The sequence below is a fragment of the Hyperolius riggenbachi genome, chromosome 11 (genome assembly GCF_040937935.1).
Source record: "Hyperolius riggenbachi isolate aHypRig1 chromosome 11, aHypRig1.pri, whole genome shotgun sequence".
NCBI lineage: Eukaryota > Metazoa > Chordata > Amphibia > Anura > Hyperoliidae > Hyperolius > Hyperolius riggenbachi.
In genome coordinates, this window is record NC_090656.1 from 218,854,704 (window position 1) to 218,875,441 (window position 20,738).

General features: G+C 46.7%; 1 protein-coding gene across 1 annotated transcript in view; it reads right to left on the bottom strand.

Annotated features, from left to right (window-relative positions):
- Positions 1-466: 466 nt before the first annotated feature.
- SVIP (small VCP interacting protein) overlaps positions 467-20,738 on the bottom strand; it is a 39,440-nt gene continuing 19,168 nt past the window's right edge. Inside the window, exon 4 of the mRNA XM_068261087.1 lies at positions 467-6,618. Coding sequence (XP_068117188.1) covers positions 6,604-6,618 — 15 coding nt within the window. The 3' untranslated portion in view covers positions 467-6,603. The remainder of the gene's footprint in view (positions 6,619-20,738) is intronic.

Below are 20,738 nucleotides of genomic sequence, written 5' to 3' on the forward strand. Positions count from 1 at the left end.
AATCATTTATATTTGCTACGGGCAAAGCCAGACTGAATGCTCAGTCGGGGTTTCTTATCAGAGGTGATAACAGTCAGATTAAACAGAGAACAATGAAACAAAGAGCAGATTAGGTGTTTACTGTCATGTTCCCACTGATTTATGAGGTAAAATACTTGCGGGTGCTTCGTCTCTGGTTCTCTTTAACATAGTCATACAGACTATGTGCCAGTCGATAAGGCAATATTGTGTGTTACATCCTCACTACCTAGGGATGGTGAGTAAGATGGCCGTGAGTTTATGCAAATTTTATGCTGCTTGGAATTATGGGCTACTGCTCCTGATTGGTCCAATTGCAAGTGCCATAAATTTACGTTAAATGTGCACCAACTCAAAAATGATCAGGATCTCATTCACCATGCCAACTGCTGACATTTTCATGAATATTTTATTACAAACATAAATACATAAATAAAAACACTACAACTTCTCATTTAAAGGATCATTTAATAGAATTACTCAGAATTAAATAAACAGTTTAATAGAATTATATATATCAACACTTTTTCTATAAATATCACAGCTTGACCATCTGTTCCGACCACCACCAACACTCACAATGTCTTGAGAAAGATTCCACCACGGGCAGGACTAAAGGGACTCTGTGGCATTGCACACAAGGAATGCTCGTTAAGTACATCTACAAACCAATCACAGCTCACGTGGTCTTTGCTATGGGTGGAACTGACAGATATTAGGAAGTAGCCTATCTCTTCACTAGGAGATGGTGACATCACTCACTTATCAGATGAAAAGCAGTTTGGCAAATATTTTTGGCATAATCCGTAGGGTAGAAACCTCTGCTGTAAAAACAACTGGCTGCGTAAACAAGTTGGCCGCTGCCAGCGAACCGATTGGCTGAATATCTTCAGACAACCACAAGATGGCTGCCTTCAGTGTGTCATATGGTGTAGGAGAGATAACTGACTGAATGATTCCAGTCAACCAAACTGCAGATTACAAGTGAAATGATTGGCTGTAAGAAGCTTCGGCAAACAAAATGGCTGACTCCGATGACGAGATGGCGACCGCTAATCTATTACCAGACTACTCTACGTTGAGGGAATACGCTACAAAGAGGACCTCTCACTTCTGAATAATTTATCTTCCACCCTGATAAAACATTTTAATATTCCACAAATGTCTATTTTCAGAACGGACTTATAGTTGAGTGTCTGGCCTACCATGTACTGTTTCCGCTACAGTCCTGGCAGTGAATAACATTACGACTGGTACATACCATGGAATTTCCCATCAGATTTTTGGTTCAAACGATAAGTTCGGAGGGTACAATCTGATTTACGATCATTTTTCTGATCGATTTTGTACAGGAGTGATCAGAAAATCAATCAGAAAAGGATCGGTAATCAGATCAGAAATGATATATATCGACTTGAAATCTGTTGGGAAATTGCATGGTGTGTACCAGGCATTAGAGACGTCAGGCAGGGGATCTGTAGTGGGAACATTCCACAGCCAAACGCTCAACTCTTGCGTCACAATTTGAAATATTAAGCTGGCCACTAACGGTCCAATTTCTAGCGAAAAATCGTTCGAGCGATCAGAAATTCTGATCGGATTGGTTGTAAATAATCTCCATTGGTGGACACAATCGATTATGAACGAGTGAAAAAAATGTCGCCCGAATGAATTTTCGTCGAACGAAAATTTGGATTTTCTTGGTGGTCGTGATAGATAGGAAGCAATGATTGGTTAGTTGATGGTGTAGTGAACGATTTTTCGTCCGATCAGAATTTCTGATCGCTCGAACGATTTTTCGCTAGAAATTGGACCGTTAGTGGCCAGCTTTAGGCTATGTTTCAGCCCTACAGTGCCACCTGCATTTGAAGCCCTACTTTACCTTCAATGTAATAAACGCATTTAATTGGTCAACCTTTTTGAAAAATAAAATGTGCATTAAAAATAATGTTACAAAAACATTTAGCCACTGCAAAAAAAATGTCCTTTACTATTAGCAGCAGGTCTCCAACTCCTCACCCGCGTCACCCTGTTACATCTTCATTTCCTCAACAGTTGAAAAGTGGCCCCTCCCAGACACATGGCAACCACAGCAAAGCAATTCGCACACCAGGGAGTCTCCCTAAAGGTAGCCATAAATCTCTCGATCTACCAACAGATTGAATCTGATCGGAGAGGTATCGGTTGCCTGCTCACAGACTACAGATAAATCATCCTAGCACCGATGCCTCCCCCCCCCATATATAATTATGTCCTTTCTGGGCCCGAGGTGAGTGTTGTATGCTAACCTGTCGCTCCGCCTCCTGTGACCAGTATATTTTTGACTTGCCACCTCGAGCCATGCATCTGTATTACGTGACACTGACGCATGTGGTGATGTCAGTACATGCCGCGGTGCTATATGGTACAGGCACTCACGGTGGCAATTCAAAAAGATGCCAGACCCAGGAGGAGGCCAGGAGTCATGCCCCCGTGACAGGTGAGCCTTCAACACCCACCGCAGGCCCAGGTGGGGCACACATACACATGGGGGGAGACCAGCCAGGGGTCCATTGGGAAGTCAAACATTGTTACCACTGTGCACCCGATCAAGCCCTTGTTGCAGAATCGATCCCTACCGGATTCGGTCATTGAGATCAAATCAGACAGGTATCGATGCTGAAAGCCGAGTAAGGAACGGGAACCTTGAGATCTTGACACCCTAGTCAGTGTTGGTCTATCAGGGGAAGCAGGGAAGATTCAGGAACACTCAGTTACCTGAACCGTGTAACTATGGTTACTATGTGGCTGACAGGGGTGACTAGGCCTGAAAAGGCAGGGAGGAGGAGCTAGGTGGCTTCTGGCTGTAAGCAGACGGGTCCTGGAGACCTGCGACCAAAAATAAACGTTTTTGGAACCTTATCATAAATTACACATTTTATTTAAAAGTAAACAGTACAATAGGAAAAAAAATTATTTATACTGCATGTTAACTCTGGGACAAATGTACACTTTCTACACTATGCATACACATGGATTATAAAGGTTAACATTATTTCATGATAGTGGTCCTTTAAAGATGCCCATACATTACTAGATTTTCCTACTCGATCCACCATTCGATTTAATAATTTTATCGGATCAGGGGAGAATCGACAATGTTTCATATTGCTCAATTGATGGAAACTGGCCAATATCTGGTCGAATCAACCAATTTACCCGATTGGGCAAGATGTAAAATATCAGTCAATTGTGAAGGAATCAGCTATTTTTGGCTTCGATTGACACACATTGGATTTTTGCTTTTAGAGCATGGAGGCATTACATAGTTCCAATCAATTAGTGAAGGGGAATCGCATATGATCTTGCTTGCAGTGTGTGGGGCACTAGTCAATCAACCACACTGTTGTTGATCATCGCTTTGTGGAAAACTGAGTAAAGTATGGGCACCTTTAGGAAAGGAGTTACCTCAACAGCCAATCAGATGCTATTTTTTTTTTATGCAGACTTAGTAAGGAAAAATCTGATTGGCTGTTATGTTTTCCTTCAGAATAAAGCAAGCAGACAAGGCCCAATAACTCTCCTCACAAAATCACCAGTTTCAGAAGTCTGTTTATAAATAGCACACGGACACCATTCCTGTCATTGAGGTAAAATTTTTTAAAAAAAGTGAAAAATAGCTGATAAGCTGCTCGGAGCGACACGGACAGTTTCTCTGTCAGACACAAATCTTACACATGGCTGCCGACGCCTTACAAACATTTCCAGGGACATCGGCTGCATCATCATGAGGAGAAATCAGGATATTGTCTGCACTCCACCCAAAAGTGTTTCTGCGGGTGCAGGTGGAGACAGAGAAACCAAATGGCCTCAGGGATCTCTTAGGAGGCTCCTTTGGTGAGATCTCCCGCCCATTCTGGGGTGTGCGCTGTGCCCCTCATAACATGAAAACTCAGCATGGGGGAGTGGAAGCTCATGGTTGTTGTCTGCCTCATCAAAGCTGTTACTGAGTGCTAGCAAACGCCCAGCCGAAAGACGGCAGCAGCTGGCAGGCAGTGAATGCACCGTCTTCACCCTCCCATGTAAGTGAGGCCTATTTTCCTGTCTACAGATTGCCCAGCAAGCTCATGGTGAACCAGAACTCCAAGGAGTGTGTAAGGGACTGAAAGATCAAAAAGCCTACATACTAAAATTCTACGCAAAACAGAAGTATGCCTTCTTAAAACAGGAGGTATTTTAAGACTATACTAGAAGAGCACTGAAAAAATGGATGTCTGAATTGGTTGAATTGACATTGAATTGCAGGAGCCACATGGAGGATTTCTGAACACATTTCCAAAATGATCAATCAATGCAGTTTAACTTTGTGTTTTACTGCAGCATCTCCAGTAGGGATGAGCAAAATCAATTTTGTGAAACGTGAAATTGTCTCGGCGTGGGCTATGGCAGAATGGGTTAAATCCCCTAGGCCACCGCCTCACCGATGCCCTCCATGTCGCTTCATCTTCCTGACACTTTGGCCTTCTAAACAGCAACTTCCCTTGCGAAGGCAGCGTGGAGCGCATTGTGAGAGGCGGTAACAGGAGGGACTAACTCACCTAGGCCACAGCCTTGCCGATGTGCTTCATGCCACTCTGCATCTTCATGACACTCCTGCCTTCTAAACTTCAGTAATGAAGGCAGCATGGAGCGCATTGTTACAGGCGGTGGCAGGAGGGAGTAACTCACCTAGGCCACCACCTCGCCTATGCTCTCCATGGCGCTCTGCATCTTCATGACACTTCTGCCTTCTAAACTTCAGCTGTGAAGGCAGCATGGAGCGCATTGTGAGAGGCAGTGGCAGGAGGGAGTAACTCACCTAGGCCACCACCTCGCCGATGTGCTCCATGCCACTCTGCATCTTCATGACACTTCTGCCTTCTAAACTTCAGCTTAGAAGGCAACATGGAGCGCATTGTGGGAGGCGGTAGCAGGAGGGACCAACTCACCTAGGCCACCACCTTGCCGATGCGCTCCATGCCACTCTGCATCTTCATGGCACTTCTGCTTTTTAAGCTGCAACTTCAGCTGTGAAGGCAGCATGGAGTGCATTAAGAGAGGCGGTGGCCTAGGTAAGTTAACTCATTCTGCCGCAGCCCGTGCCGCCCGAAAGAATTTCCCAAAATTGATCTTGTGCCCCCTTTATTTCCAGTGAGCCTCTGGACCCCCCCACTACAAATATCACAAGTGGTCCAGCAAACCCAGAATACCTCAATTGAGGATCCTCATGGAGATGCTGCAGAAACCAGCTTGGCATTCAAATGAAGAAACAAAATCTAAATGCACCTGCTTTACTGATTATAGCTCCAATGTACAATACGAGAATGTCACCGCTGTTGTTTACACTATGAATAGGCATTATGGCCGGCTGCACTCCCTGCTCATTGTTTTCTGAAGGGCTGAGAAAACCTGCAGAGTGACAATAAGGTGTGCAGAGAGTCAAAAAACTGTGGGCACCATTTATAAGCAAATTCTTCTAATTATGATCAGAACATACTGAGGCTAGTTTACAATCAGTTTAGATGTAGTAAAAGCCTATAATGTATGTATTGGAGGTGGCGGGGATCAGCATACGCTGCAACTAGTTTACTATCAGTATAGACACAGTAACAACTCATAACGTATATTAAGTGTAGGAGGGATCGGCACACACTGCAGCTAGTTTACCATCAGTATAGACACAGAGTACCAACTCATACTGTATAATGAGTGTAGCAGGGGTCAGAATACACTGCAGCTAGTTTACAATCTGTATAGACACAGAGTAACAACTCATACTGTATAATGAGTGTAGCACAGATCGGCACACACTGCAGCTAGTTTACTAACAGATTCAGTACAGAGTAACAGCTTATGATGCAGGTGGTGACATGCACAGATTGCTAAAAGGCGGTAAAATCAGTAAAACACATATTACATTATTGATCAGGGCCCATTAAAAAAAAAAATAAGGCAACTAAGTAAACTATAATAAAACTGAATTTGAAGGATTTTTTAAGCAGTTCATCAGGATTCAAATTTAGAGGAGCAATTTATTAAGACTGGAGAAAAAGTGAGGCTATTGCCAAACATATCCAATATCCAATCACAATCCACGCTTCCTTCACAGGTGAAACAGGATTGGCTACCGGGAGCAACAGCTCAACATTTACACTGGATTTTTTTTAACCCGTCTCGATAAATCAGCCTCTCAAAAATTCAGGAACAAATCACTCCAATCCCCGCCCCCCAATCCCTGGAAATGAGGAGGAGTCGGCAGCTACATGTATACAGATAAGGGCCTCAGTCCTATTGGAGTAAACACTATATAAAGATTAGCACTGCAGGTCATAGCAGACTGCGGGAGTATTGCCTGTGAGTAGCGTGGAGTATTGGATTAGCGGCTTGTGTGTGAATGTAGTGGAATGCGACCGGCTGCAAAGCAACAGGCTGCAAAGGTCAAACCGTCACCCACAGTGCAACCAACCATCTTCATCAGGAACCACATATGCAAACAGCGAAAGCCAGACAATGGAGAACTGTTCCATGTACGGTATCTGCAATCTCGTCTTGTGAGACCCAGCGCCGCTAGCCAACCTGCCACTGTAAGGAGACAAGAGATACAAACGTCAGACAGGGGCAGACTTAAAGGGTGACTCTGCTGTAGGGGAAACAGAAAGTTATACTTTATATACAAGTGATATTGTGATGTATAGGACAAGTAGCCCCATAACTGAACAAGGAAAATTGTAAAAGCAGTCAGGATAAAAGTGAACCTCCAGATTAAAAGTCTACTCAGCAGCACTAAAAAGGCCTGGTGTTTCTTTAACCATTTCACAGCATCAGAGCTTTGTTTTTCTTACCCAGGCCTAATTTTTAGCTGCACAGAAGAAAACTGCCCGGGCATTTTTCCCCTGATGCTGTGCAAAGCATGATGGGATTTCAGATGTTGTTCTTGTTCTGCTGTTTTGGCGCAAATTTGTTTTTTTAAAATTTTGAATTTGAGATTTAAAGCCTAGCGCACACAGCTGGAAGGGGTGTTCAGGGCACAGGACAGTTGGCTCTGTCTCATGCTCCCTGTCACCTCCTTTCAACCAAAAAGATGGCTGCTCCCAATGGAATCACAAACATTTGCCTGTTCTTTTAAAACAGGGTGGGTAAGAGATATTACCTATTTTAGTGTACATAACAGCCAGAAGGAGGAAGTGCGGTGAAGAGTGGTGGAACGCATCACATAAATCGTGTCTGCAGAAATGATAGGATAGCATAGGTAAGTTAACCCCACGTTTGCAGCATTCCCACCTGAGGTAATCAAGCTTGATTACCATTTCAATTCCAAGTAGTTACGAACTCGTAACTACTCGGAAGCCCATCCCTGCTAGGGATACGGCTGCATGGCCCTCCAAACGTGCCCCCCCCCCCCCCCATATGTAAAATGCACTGGTCCTTAAAGGGGGGTTAAGGGGTAGTCCCCAGACGTTAAGCTGCCAATGGCTTCAGGTTCTATCAGCAATCCGCATACACGCACCCCTCATGGTTGTCGCCGTAGTTGTTGGCCCACGTTGTGCCGGCAACCATGTAGGGCGCATGTATGCGGATTGCGGACAGCTGCAAATACGGAAAGGTAAAATATACTGCACAGGGCACATTTTACATTAAGGGGGACAGCGCTAGGTGTTCCCTCACATGCATCACTCATCCTGATATCGCACGCTGTTACCGCCGCACACCTGATCGGGCAAGTCGGCCCAACATCTTGCAGCATGTCTGACCAATACATCAATTTCGGCCTGATATTGGTTGCATCATCAATCAGGCATCCTGTTGGCAGCAGCGATTTTCATCTGATTCAATCATAATAATCAAAATCAGATGGTCTAATCGGCCGTTAAGTCGCCTGATGTACGGCCACCTTCAGCTACCGAATGGTCCAAGCTGGAGATAAATACCAAACATCTCACTTGTTTTACCGCATGCTCTATCCTTCGTGAATTATGATTTACTGAGGTATTTACCTCACAAGTCTGTAATTTACCTCACCTGTGGGCAATTTACCTCACAAGTCTGTAATTTACCTCACAAGTCGGTAATTTCAGCTTGCCATACGGTAACAGCCTTAGTTACCTAATACATACAAAAAGAATATGGCTTGGATGAGTTTTTGGGCTCCCTGTCTGGCTTATAAAGATGAATGAGGGAACAATACTGCCCCCCAGAGGATGAACAGCCCACTGCGGCTTCCCCTGCTCCACACGAGCTGCACAGCAAGGTCAGGAGCAGTGCGAGATACAAAAGGATGGGGAAGAGATTCGGATGCCTGGCGTCTGATTAGAATGAGAAGCCTATGTGGGCGAAGGTAAGTGCCGCTGCACGGAGATGATAGCGCCGTCCCTGAAGAACGCACTCTGCTGACTGCATCCTGGTGGCAGCCAGAAGACGCACAAAAGGTCATCCATCTCCTCAGATGTGTCACAAGCCATAACCCCCCCCCCCCCCCCCCCCCCGTCTGCCGTACTGTGCGCTTCAGCAAGATTAATCCCATCAATCCTGACAGAAGGGTCGCTGGCGCCACCTGGTGACTACAAAGAGAAATGCATGACTGAAACACAAGCTTCCACTGTGCACTGTGGCCACACTGCCACCTGATGTGGCAAAAATATACTGTAGATGCCTCTACCACAGAATACACAAGCAGCTCGGGGTGACCCAAAACCGCTGCTTGGGTATTCTGTTGTACTGGTCCAAACCCTACCCCCTTAGAGGCATATCAATCCCTGCCATGCACTGAGGACAACCAACAGTCCGAAACAGGCTGTCTGCATGTGGGGTTGATGTGGTTCTGTAAAATATATAAGCTATAGGCTTGCTATACACCAGTTAATTAGCATAGCCAGTAGTGATGCATTGTGGGTAACCACAGTTGCTTACTTATAGTGTACCTGAAATGACATGATATAAAAGTTTTATACATAGCTGGGGCTCCCTCCAGCCCCTTTTTTTGGCTCATCTCAGGTTTACTTTAAAGCTGAATTATCACAAATACCTTCTGTTTTAAAGGACAACTGAAGTGAGGGGCATATGGAGGCTGCCATATTTTTTTTTCTTTTAAACAATACCAGTTGCCTGGCTATCCTGCTGATCTATTTGCCTGCAGTAGTGTTTGAATCGCACCAGAAACAAGCATGTAGTTAATCTTGTCAGATCTGACTATAACGTCGGAAACACCTGACCTGCTGCATGCTTCTTCAGGGCCTATGGGTAAAAGTATTAGCGGGAGAGGATCAGCAGTACAACCAGGCAACTTGCATTGCTTAAAAGGAAATGCATATGGCAGCCTCCATATACCTCTCACTTCAGTTGTCCTTTAACCACTTGAGGACTACAGTCTTTCTAACCCTTAAGGACCAGGCACTTTTTTTCCACTCAGACCACTGCAGCTTTCATGGTTTATTGCTCGCTCATACAACCTACCACCTAAATGAATTTTGGCTCCTTTTCTTGTCACTAATAAAGCTTTCTTTTGGTGCTATTTGATTGCTCCTGCGATTTTTACTTTTTATTATATTCATCAAAAAAGACATGAATTTTGGCAAAAAAATGATTTTTTTAACTTTCTGTGCTGACAATTTTCAAATAAAGTAAAATTTCTGTATACATGCAGCGCGAAAAATGTGGACAAACATGTTTTTGATAAAAAAAAAACCCATTCAGTGTATATTTATTGGTTTGGGTAAAAGTTATAGCGTTTACAAACTATGGTGCAAAAAGTGAATTTTCCCATTTTCAAGCATCTCTGACTTTTCTGACCCCCTGTCATGTTTCATGAGGGGCTAGAATTCCAGGATAGTATAAATACCCCCCAAATGACCCCATTTTGGAAAGAAGACATCCCAAAGTATTCACTGAGAGGCATAGTGAGTTCATAGAAGATATTATTTTTTGTCACAAGTAAGCGGAAAATGACACTTTGTGACAAAAAAAAGAAAAAAAAAAAAGAATCCATTTCTTCTAACTTGCGACAAAAAAAAATGAAATCTGCCACGGACTCACCATGCCCCTCTCTGAATACCTTGAAGTGTCTACTTTCCAAAATGGGGTCATTTGTGGGGTGTGTTTACTGTCCTCGCATTTTGGGGGGTGCTAATTTGTAAGCACCCCTGTAAAGCCTAAAAGTGCTCATTGGACTTTGGGCCCCTTAGCGCAGTTAGGCTGCAAAAAAGTGCCACACATGTGGTATTGCCGTACTCAAGAGAAGTAGTAGAATGTGTTTTGGGGTGTATTTTTACACATACCCATGCTGGATGGGAGAAATCTCTCTGTAAATGACAATTTTTTCATTTTTTTTACACACAATTGTCCATTTACAGAGTTATTTCTCCCACCCAGCATGGGTATGTGTAAAAATACACCCCAAAACACATTGTACTACTTCTCCCGAGTACGGCGATACCACATGTGTGGCACTTTTTGCACCCTAACTGCGCTAAAGGGCCCAAAGTCCAATGAGTACCTTTAGGATTTCACAAGTCATTTTGCGGAATTTGATTTCCAGACTACTCCTCACGGTTTAGGGCCTCTAAAATGCCAGGGCAGTATAGGAACCCCACAAATGACCCCATTTTAGAAAGAAGACACCCCAAGGTATTCCGTTAGGAGTATGGTGAGTTCATAGAAGATTTTATTTTTTGTCAAAAGTTAGCGGAAAATTGATTTTTATTGTTTTTTTCACAAAGTGTCATTTTCCACTAACTTGTGACAAAAAATAAAATCTTCTATGAACTCACCATACTCCTAACGGAATACCTTGAGGTGTCTTCTTTCTAAAATGGGGTCATTTGTGGGGTTCCTATACTGCCCTGGCATTTTAGGGGCCCTAAACCGTGAGGAGTAGTCTGGAAATCAAATTCCGCAAAATGACCTGTGAAATCCTAAAGGTACTCATTGGACTTTGGGCCCTTTAGCGCAGTTAGGGTGCAAAAAAGTGCCACACATGTGGTATCGCCGTACTCGGGAGAAGTAGTACAATGTGTTTTGGGGTGTATTTTTACACATACCCATGCTGGGTGGGAGAAATAACTCTGTAAATGGACAATTGTGTGTAAAAAAATCAAAAGATTGTCATTTACAGAGGTATTTCTCCCACCCAGCATGGGTATGTGTAAAAATACACCCCAAAACACATTGTACTACTTCTCCCGAGTATGGCAATACCACATGTGTGGCACTTTTTTGCACCCTAACTGCGCTAAAGGGCCCAAAGTCCAATGAGTACCTTTAGGATTTCACAGGTCATTTTGCGAAATTTGATTTCCAGACTACTCCTCACGGTTTAGGGCCCCTAAAATGCCAGTCCAGTATAGGAACCCCACAAATGACCCCATTTTAGAAAGAAGACACCCCAAGGTATTCCGTTAGGAGTATGGTGAGTTCATAGAAGATTTTATTTTTTGTCACAAGTTAGTGGAAAATGACACTTTGTGAAAAAAACAATAAAAATCAATTTTCCGCTAACTTTTGACAAAAAATAAAATCTTCTATGAACTCACCATACTCCTAACGGAATACCTTTGGGTGTCTTCTTTCTAGAATGGGGTCATTTGTGGGGTTACTATACTGCCCTGGCATTTTAGGGGCCCTAAACCGTGAGGAGTAGTCTTGAAACCAAATGTCGCAAAATGACCTGTGAAATCCTAAAGGTACTCATTGGACTTTGGGCCCCTTAGCGTACTTAGGGTGTAAAAAAGTGCCACACATGTGGTACCGCCGTACTCAGGAGAAGTAGTATAATGTGTTTTGGGGTGTATTTTTACACATACCCATGCTAAGTGGGAGAAATATCTCTGTAAATGACAATTGTTTGATTTGTTTTACACACAATTGACCATTTACATAGAAATTTCTCCCACCCAGCATGGGTATGTGTAAAAATACACCCCAAAACACATTATACTACTTTTCCTGAGTACGGCGGTACCACATGTGTGACACTTTTTTGCAGCCTAGGTGCGCTAAGGGGCCCAACGTCCTATTCACGGGTCATTTTGAGGCATTTGTTTTCTAGACTACTCCTCGCGGTTTAGGGCCCCTAAAATGCCAGGGCAGTATAGGAACCCCACAAGTGACCCCATTTTAGAAAGAAGACACCCCAAGGTATTCCGTTAGGTGTATGGCGAGTTCATAGAAGATTTTATTTTTTGTCACAAGTTAGCGGAAAATGACACTTTGTGAAAAAAAACCAATAAAAAATCAATTTCCGCTAACTTTTGACAAAAAATAAAATCTTCTATGAACTCGTCATACACCTAACAGAATACCTTGGGGTGTCTTTTTTTCTAAAATGGGGTCACTTGTGGGGTTCCTATACCGCCCTGGCATTTTACGGGCCCAAAACCGTGAGTAGTCTGGAAACCAAATGTCTCAAAATGACTGTTCAGGGGTATAAGCATCTGCAAATTTTGATGACAGGTGGTCTATGAGGGGGCGAATTTTGTGGAACCGGTCATAAGCAGGGTGGCCTTTTAGATGACAGGTTGTATTGGGCCTGATCTGATGGATAGGAGTGCTAGGGGGGTGACAGGAGGTGATTGATGGGTGTCTCAGGGGGTGGTTAGAGGGGAAAATAGATGCAATCAATGCACTGGGGAGGTGATCGGAAGGGGGTCTGAGGGGGATCTGAGGGTTTGGCCGAGTGATCAGGAGCCCACACGGGGCAAATTAGGGCCTGATCTGATGGGTAGGTGTGCTAGGGGGTGACAGGAGGTGATTGATGGGTGTCTCAAGGTGTGATTAGAGGGGGGAATAGATGCAAGCAATGCACTGGCGAGGTGATCAGGGCTGGGGTCTGAGGGCATTCTGAGGGTGTGGGCGGGTGATTGAGTGCCCTAGGGGCAGATAGGGGTCTAATCTGATAGGTAGCAGTGACAGGGGGTGATTGATGGGTAATTAGTGGGTGTTTAGGGTAGAGAACAGATGTGAACACTGCACTTGGGAGGTGATCGGACGTCGGATCTGCGGGCGATCTATTGGTGTGGGTGGGTGTTCAGTTTGCCCGCAAGGGGCAGGTTAGGGGCTGATTGATGGGTGGCAGTGACAGGGGGTGATTGATGGGTGGCAGTGACAGGGGGTGATTGATGGGTGATTGACAGGTGACTGACAGGTGATCAGTGGGTTATTACAGGGAAGGACAGATGTAAATAATGGCCTGGCAAATTGATAAGGGGGGGTCTGAGGGCAATCTGAGCGTGTAGGCGGGTGATTGGGTGCCCGCAAGGGGCAGATTAGGGTCTGATCTGATGGGTAACAGTGACAGGTGGTGATAGGGGGTGATTGATGGGTGATTGATGGGTAATTAGTGAGTGTTTAGAGGAGAGAATAGATGGAAACACTGCGCTTGGGTGGTGATCTGATGTCGGATCTGCGGGCGATCTATTGGTGTGGGTGGGTGATCAGTTTGCCCGCAAGGGGCAGGTTAGGGGCTGATTGTTGGGTGGCAGTGACAGGGGGTGATTGATGGGTGATAGGTGATTGGCAGGTGATTGGCAGGTGATCAGTGGGTTATTACATGGAAGGACAGATGTAATTAATGCACTGGTGAATTGATAAGGGGGGGGGGGGGGTCTGAGGGCAATCTGAGCGTGTGGGCGGGTGATTGGGTGCCCGCAAGGGGCAGCTTAGGGTCTGATCTGATAGGTAACAGTGACAGGTGGTGATAGGGGGTGATTGATGGGTGATTGATGGGTAATTAGTGGGTGTTTAGAGAAGATAACAGATGTAAACAATACATTTGGGAGGTAATCTGACGGCGGGTTTGCGGGCGATCTAATGGTGTGGGTGGGAGATCAGATTGCCCGCAAGGGGCAGGTTAGGGGCTGATTGATGGGTGGCAGTGACAGGGAGTGATTGATGGGTGATAGGTGATTGGCAGGTGATTGACAGGTGATCAGTGGGTTATTACAGGGAAGAACAGATGTAATTAATGCACTGGCGAATTGATAAGGGGGGGTCAGAGGGCAATCTGAGCGTGTTGGCGGGTGATTGGGTGCCCGCAAGGGGCAGATTAGGGTCTGATCTGATAGGTAAAAGTGACAGGTGGTGATAGGGGGTGATTGATGGGTGATTGATGGGTAATTAGTGGGTGTTTAGAGGAGAGAATAGATGTAAACAATGGATTTGGGAGGTGATCTGATGTCGGATCTGCGGGCGATCTATTGGTGTGGGTGGGTGATCAGTTTGCCCGCAAGGGGCAGGTTAGGGGCTGATTGTTGGGTGGCAGTGACAGGGGGTGATTGATGGGTGATAGGTGATTGGCAGGTGATTGACAGGTGATCAGTGGGTTATTACATGGAAGGACAGATGTAATTAATGCACTGGTGAATTGATAAGGGGGGGGGGGTCTGAGGGCAATCTGAGCGTGTGGGCGGGTGATTGGGTGCCCGCAAGGGGCAGCTTAGGGTCTGATCTGATAGGTAACAGTGACAGGTGGTGATAGGGGGTGATTGATGGGTGATTGATGGGTAATTAGTGGGTGTTTAGAGAAGATAACAGATGTAAACAATACATTTGGGAGGTAATCTGACGGCGGGTTTGCGGGCGATCTAATGGTGTGGGTGGGAGATCAGATTGCCCGCAAGGGGCAGGTTAGGGGCTGATTGATGGGTGGCAGTGACAGGGGGTGATTGATGGGTGATAGGTGATTGGCAGGTGATTGACAGGTGATCAGTGGGTTATTACAGGGAAGAACAGATGTAATTAATGCACTGGCGAATTGATAAGGGGGGGTCAGAGGGCAATCTGAGCGTGTTGGCGGGTGATTGGGTGCCCGCAAGGGGCAGATTAGGGTCTGATCTGATAGGTAAAAGTGACAGGTGGTGATAGGGGGTGATTGATGGGTGATTGATGGGTAATTAGTGGGTGTTTAGAGGAGAGAATAGATGTAAACAATGGATTTGGGAGGTGATCTGATGTCGGATCTGCGGGCGATCTATTGGTGTGGGTGGGTGATCAGATTGCCCGCAAGGGGCAGGTTAGGGGCTGATTGTTGGGTGGCAGTGACAGGGGGTGATTGATGGGTGATTGACGGGTGATTGACAGGTTATCAGGGAAGATAGATGCATACAGTACACAGGGGGGGGGGGGGGGGTCTGGGGAGAATCTGAGGGGTGGGGGGGTGATCAGGAGGGGGCAGGGGGCAGGGGGGGATATAAAAAAAAAAATAGCGTTGACAGATAGTGACAGGGAGTGATTGATGGGTTATTAGGGGGGTGATTGGGTGCAAACAGGGGTCTGGGGGGTGGGCAGGGGGGGGTCTGAGGGGTGCTGTGGGCGATCAGTGGGCGGGGGGGGGCAGATCAGTGTGTTTGGGTGCAGACTAGGGTGGCTGCAGCCTGCCCTGGTGGTCCCTCGGACACTGGGACCACCAGGGCAGGAGGCAGCCTGTATAATACACTTTGTATACATTACAAAGTGTATTATACACTTTGTATGCGGCGATCGCGGGGTTAACATCCCGCCGGCGCTTCCGTACGGCCGGCGGGATGTTACGGCGGGTGGGCGGAGCCAGTTGCCGGGGGAAGCGCGCGTCATCAATGACGCGATCGCTCCCCCGGCATGCCTAAAGGACGCGCCGCCTGAAGGCGTATTGCGGTCCTTTAGGCATCCACTTTGCCGCCGCCCATGGGCTGTGGGCGGTCGGCAAGTGGTTAAGGGCTTGATTCACAAAACGGTGCTAACCTACTTAGCATGTCTAAAGTCTTTAGACGTGCTAACCAGGGTGCTAAGTAGGTTAGCACCGGATTTCTCAATCAGATCGCGCGCAAAGTTTTACGCGCAAAGTCTTATGCGCGCGCTAAGTCCCATAGGCTTTAATGGGCACTTCGCATGGAGCGCTCTGTGCAGTGCGCGCGTAAAGTTTTACGCGCATAAAGTTTTGCGCGTGAAAAGCTGGTTTAGACGTGCTAAAGGGTTTTTCACAGGCGTGCTAACAGTTAGCACCGCTTTGTGAATCAAGCCCATAGACAGCAAATTATACGTCGATCCCTATCTGATTTAAATGTGATCAGGTGGGGGGATCTATTCCTTTCACACACTGCACATACCATAGACATGCAACCGATCTCAGCAGGAAATCTACTGAAAATCTATCCAACAGTAGAGTTGCACTGCTGCATGTCGATTTGGGCTGTCTATCTACTGCTGGGCTCGCCCCAATTGATGGAGATATTCAGTCCTGTCAGAGCAAAAATTTGGATCCATTTTCACACAAAAAAAAACTTGGATCAAAATTATGATCACTCTAACATGATAGGCCACTGATTTCTGGCAGATTCGTTCAAAGTGATCGATTCTGCTGGGAATGGTCAGGAAAAATGTATAAATTGTTTGGCTGCCTTTAAGTCCTGTACAGACCGGACGATTTCTGTCACCCGGCTGGGATCAGTACACAATCTCTTGAGCAACATCAATGGCCAGCCAGTACAGACGTGCGTCAGCGATGTAGCTGACGATGCTTTCTGTTGCTATGTGGGGGGGGGGGGGGGAGGACAGAGTAGCACGTACATGACGTCACGCGGCAGGCTGAGCGGACAATGCAATCGGCCGTCACGGGGGTGAGTTGATCCCCCGGGCTGATTGCTCGCGGGTTGCGGGTCGGGCCCACTATACACTCGCCTATCGGCTCAAGCGCTTATAATCGGCCGCCTTAGTCAGGCGTGTGTATGAGCCTTAACCACTTGAGGACCACAGTCTATTCGCCCCTTAAGGACCAGAGCTTTTTTTCTCCATTCAGACCACTGCAGCTTTCACGGTTTATTGCTCGTCATACAACCTACCACCTAAATTAATTTTACCTCCTTTTCTTGTCGCTAATACAGCTTTCTTTTGCTGCTATTTGATTGCTGCTGCGAGTTTTAGTTTTTATTATATTCATCAAAAAAGACATGAATTTTGTCAAAAAAATGATTTTTTAACTTTCTGTGTTGACATCTTTCAAATAAAGTAAAATTTCTATATACATTTTTGTCCAAATTTATTCTGCTACATATCTTTGTTAAAAAAAATCCAATAAGTGTATATTTATTGGTTTGGGTAAAAGTTATAGCGTTTACAAACTATGGTGCCAAAAGTGAATTTTCCCATTTTGAAGCATCTCTGACTTTTCTGAACACCTGTCAGGTTTCATGAGGTGCTAAAATTCCTCTGTGGAACTGGACATAAGCAGGGTGGCCTCTTGTATTGGCACTGAAGTGCAGGAAGCGCAGGATGTTCTCAAATCGTGACCTGGACATGGCAGCAGAGAACATGGGCATGTGATGTATTGGGTGCATAGACCAATAAGACCGCAATACATTATTTTTGACTAGACCCATGTTAAGGAGAAGGCCCCAAAAAATGTTACGTTTGGAAACTTGGAGTGGTTTCCACCAAAAAGGCTGGGCATGGTAGCTTCTTGGATTGGCGGTTGCATATTGTGTGGCATAACGGTTGGTCTCAGCGACAATTAAGTCGTAGAGACCAGCAGTGATCAGAAAAAAAAATTCTGTCACTGCGGTGGGGCGGGTGAGGGTTTGGCCGGGTGATCAGAAGCCCGCAGGGGGCAGATTAGGGCCTGATCTGATGGATAGGAGTTCTAGGGGGTGACAGGAGGTGATTGATGGGTGTCTCAGGGGGTGATTAGAGGGGAGAATAGATGCAATCAATGCACTGGGGAGGTGATCGGAAGGGGGTCTGAGGGAGATCTGAGGGTTTGGCCGAGTGATCAGGAGCCCACACGGGGCAAATTAGGGCCTGATCTGATAGGTAGCTGTGCTAGGGGGTGACCGGAGGTGATTGATGGGTGTCTCAAGGTATGATTAGAGGGGGGAATAGATGCAAGCAATGCACTGGGGAGGTGATCGGGGGGGGGGGGGGGGATGAATCTGAGGGCAATCCGAGGGTGTGGGCGGGTGATTGGGTGCCCACAAAGGGGCAGATGAGGATCTGGTCTGATGGGTATGATGGGTAGCAGTGACAGGGGGTTATTGATGGGTGATTGATGGGTGATTAGAGGGGAGAACAGATGTAAATAATTCACTGGAGAGGCGTTCAGGCGGGGTCTGAGGGTGATCTGAGGGTGTGGGCGGGTGTTTGGGTGCCCGCAAGGGGCAGTTTAGGGTCTGATCTGATGGGTAGCAGTGACAGGTGGTGACAGGGGGTGACGGGGTGATTGATAGATGATCAGGATGTAAATAGAGGGGAGAATAGATGCAAGAAATACACTGGCGAGGTGATCAGGGCTGGGGTTCTAAGGGCGTTCTCAAGGGTGTGGCCGGTGATTGGGTGCCCGTAAGGGGCAGATTAGGGCCTGATCTGATGGGTAGCAGTGACAGGTGGTAACGGGGTGATTGATGGGTGTTCAGTGGGTGATTAGAGGGAAGAACAGATGTAAACAATGCACTTCGGAGGCGATCTGAGGGCGGTCTGTGGGCGATCTGAGGGTGCAGGCGGGTGATCAGGTGCCCGCAAGGGGCAGGTTAGGGTCTGAGCTGATGGGTGTTAGTGACAGGTGGTGACAGGGGGTGATTGATGGGTGATTGACAGGTGATCAGTGCGTGATTACAGGGAAGAATAGATGTATACAGTACACGGGGGAGGGGGGGTCTGGGGAGGATCTGAGGGTGTGTGTGTGGGGGGGGGGTGATCAGGAGCCCCCGGGGGGCAGTTTAGGACCTAACCTAAAAAATAGCGTTGACAGATAGTGACAGGGAGTGATTGATAGGTGATTAGAGGGGAGAACAGATGTAAACAATGCACTTCGGAGGCAATCTTAGGGCGGGTGTGCGTGCGATCTGAGGGTGTGTGTGTGGGGGGGGGGGTGATCAGGTGCCCGCAAGGGGCAGGTTAGGGTCTGATCTGATGGGTGTTAGTGACAGGGGGTGATTGACAGGTGATCAGTGAGTGATTACAGGGAAGAATAGATGTATACAATACACGGGGGGAGGGCTCTGGGGAGGATCTGAGGGTGATCAGGAGCCTCCAGGGGGCAGTTAGGACCTAACCTAAAAAAATAGCGTTGACAGATAGTGACAGGGAGTGATTGATGGGTGATTAGGGGGGTGATTGGGTGCAAACAGGGGTCTAGGGGGTGGGCAGGGGGGGTCTGAGGATTGCTGTGGGCGATCAGAGGGGCCAGATCAGTGTGATTGGGTGCACACAGGGAGGGCTGCAGCCTGCCCTGGTGGTCCCTTGCAGGAGGCAGCCTGTATAATACACTTTGTATACAATACAAAGCGTATTATACGCTTGTATTGCGGCAGATCGGGGGTTAACAACCCGCCAGCGCTTCCGAACAGCCGGCGGGTTGACATTGCGGGTGGGCGGAGCCAATTGCCTATGGATGCTCCGGCAGGACAGCGCAGAACGAGCCACAGCCAATTGGTGTATTGCGGTCGTTCTGCGGGCCACTTTGCCGCCGCCCATCGGCTGCGGGCGGTCGGCAAGTGGTTAAAGTGTACCAGAGACGGCTTACCTAAAGATTTGATACTTACCCAGGGCTCCCTCAAGCCCCATAAGCTCATCATCGTCCTCCCGAGCGCCTTCGTTTGACGGCTATCAGCCCCAGTAACTGGCCCAGTCACGTCAGTCGGTGCCTTCTGCACATGCGCAGACCTCCCGCTCATGTGCAGAAGACCCCGACTGACTCAACTGAGCCAGTTACCGGAGCTGATTCCCGATGAACGGCAGACCGCAGGAGGACAGCGAGGGACTCAGACGTGCTTATGGGGCTGGAGGGAGCCACCTCTGGTAGACTTTAAGATTACAGGTGTACTTTAACACTTATACTGCCTCTTACAACTGCTTACCACCTACTCCCTTGTCAACTACAAGCTCCTTCCCCATATCTTACTATAACGCAGGGTTGCTGGAAAATGTACTCTGGCTTCTATTTTCTGTCCATTCTGGGTGTCACCTGGTTACACCTGATTGTTCCACCCACCAGCTACTCCCAGAGAGGAGAGGAACCGAGCTGTTCTGCAGTAACAAGCGCATTTGGAACATGAAACAAGCACTCCTTTCTGATGCAGTTTATATTCACTAATCCTCCTGATTACTATTATAGGTCACCTTGTTTAGTTTTGGTACATGGAAATTCCATGGAAGTGCACAGGAAATGATGTCACATCCTCCCGCCCTGCAGATCGGCCTATAAATCTATTTCCCTTAGGAGTCACAGCTCTGGAACATTCCGCAGAACAATAAGTGCAGCTTCCTTTATTTATAACTAGTTTTACCAGGATAGCGGCCAGATCTGCCCACAGTATTTACAGATGTAACAGAATGTTGTTTGGTATCATAGAGAACTGTAGCGAATATAACAGTGAATGACATTTCTAATTTTTTGTACAATATTCATTTACGAATTAGTCAGTCAGTGTTTGCCCATTGTAAAATCTTTTCTCACCATGTTCTATATTCTGAAATGTATCACTGGTGGCGACTTCTTTAGTCCTGTCAGGTGAGTTTTCTCCTAAGTTGATATTCTCAAACTCGAATAAAAGGCCCTTTAAAGAGAACCCGAGGCGGGGTTCTTCCATCGCAATCCATATACAGAGGCTGGGTCTGTCTATAGAGCCCAGCCTCTGTTGCTAGTTAGTTCCCTCCAGAGCCCCCTCTGCGCGCTTTCAGACCCCATAAAACACAGTCACGCTGGCGACACGCAGCATGTCGCAGCTGGCTGTGTTTATCTCACT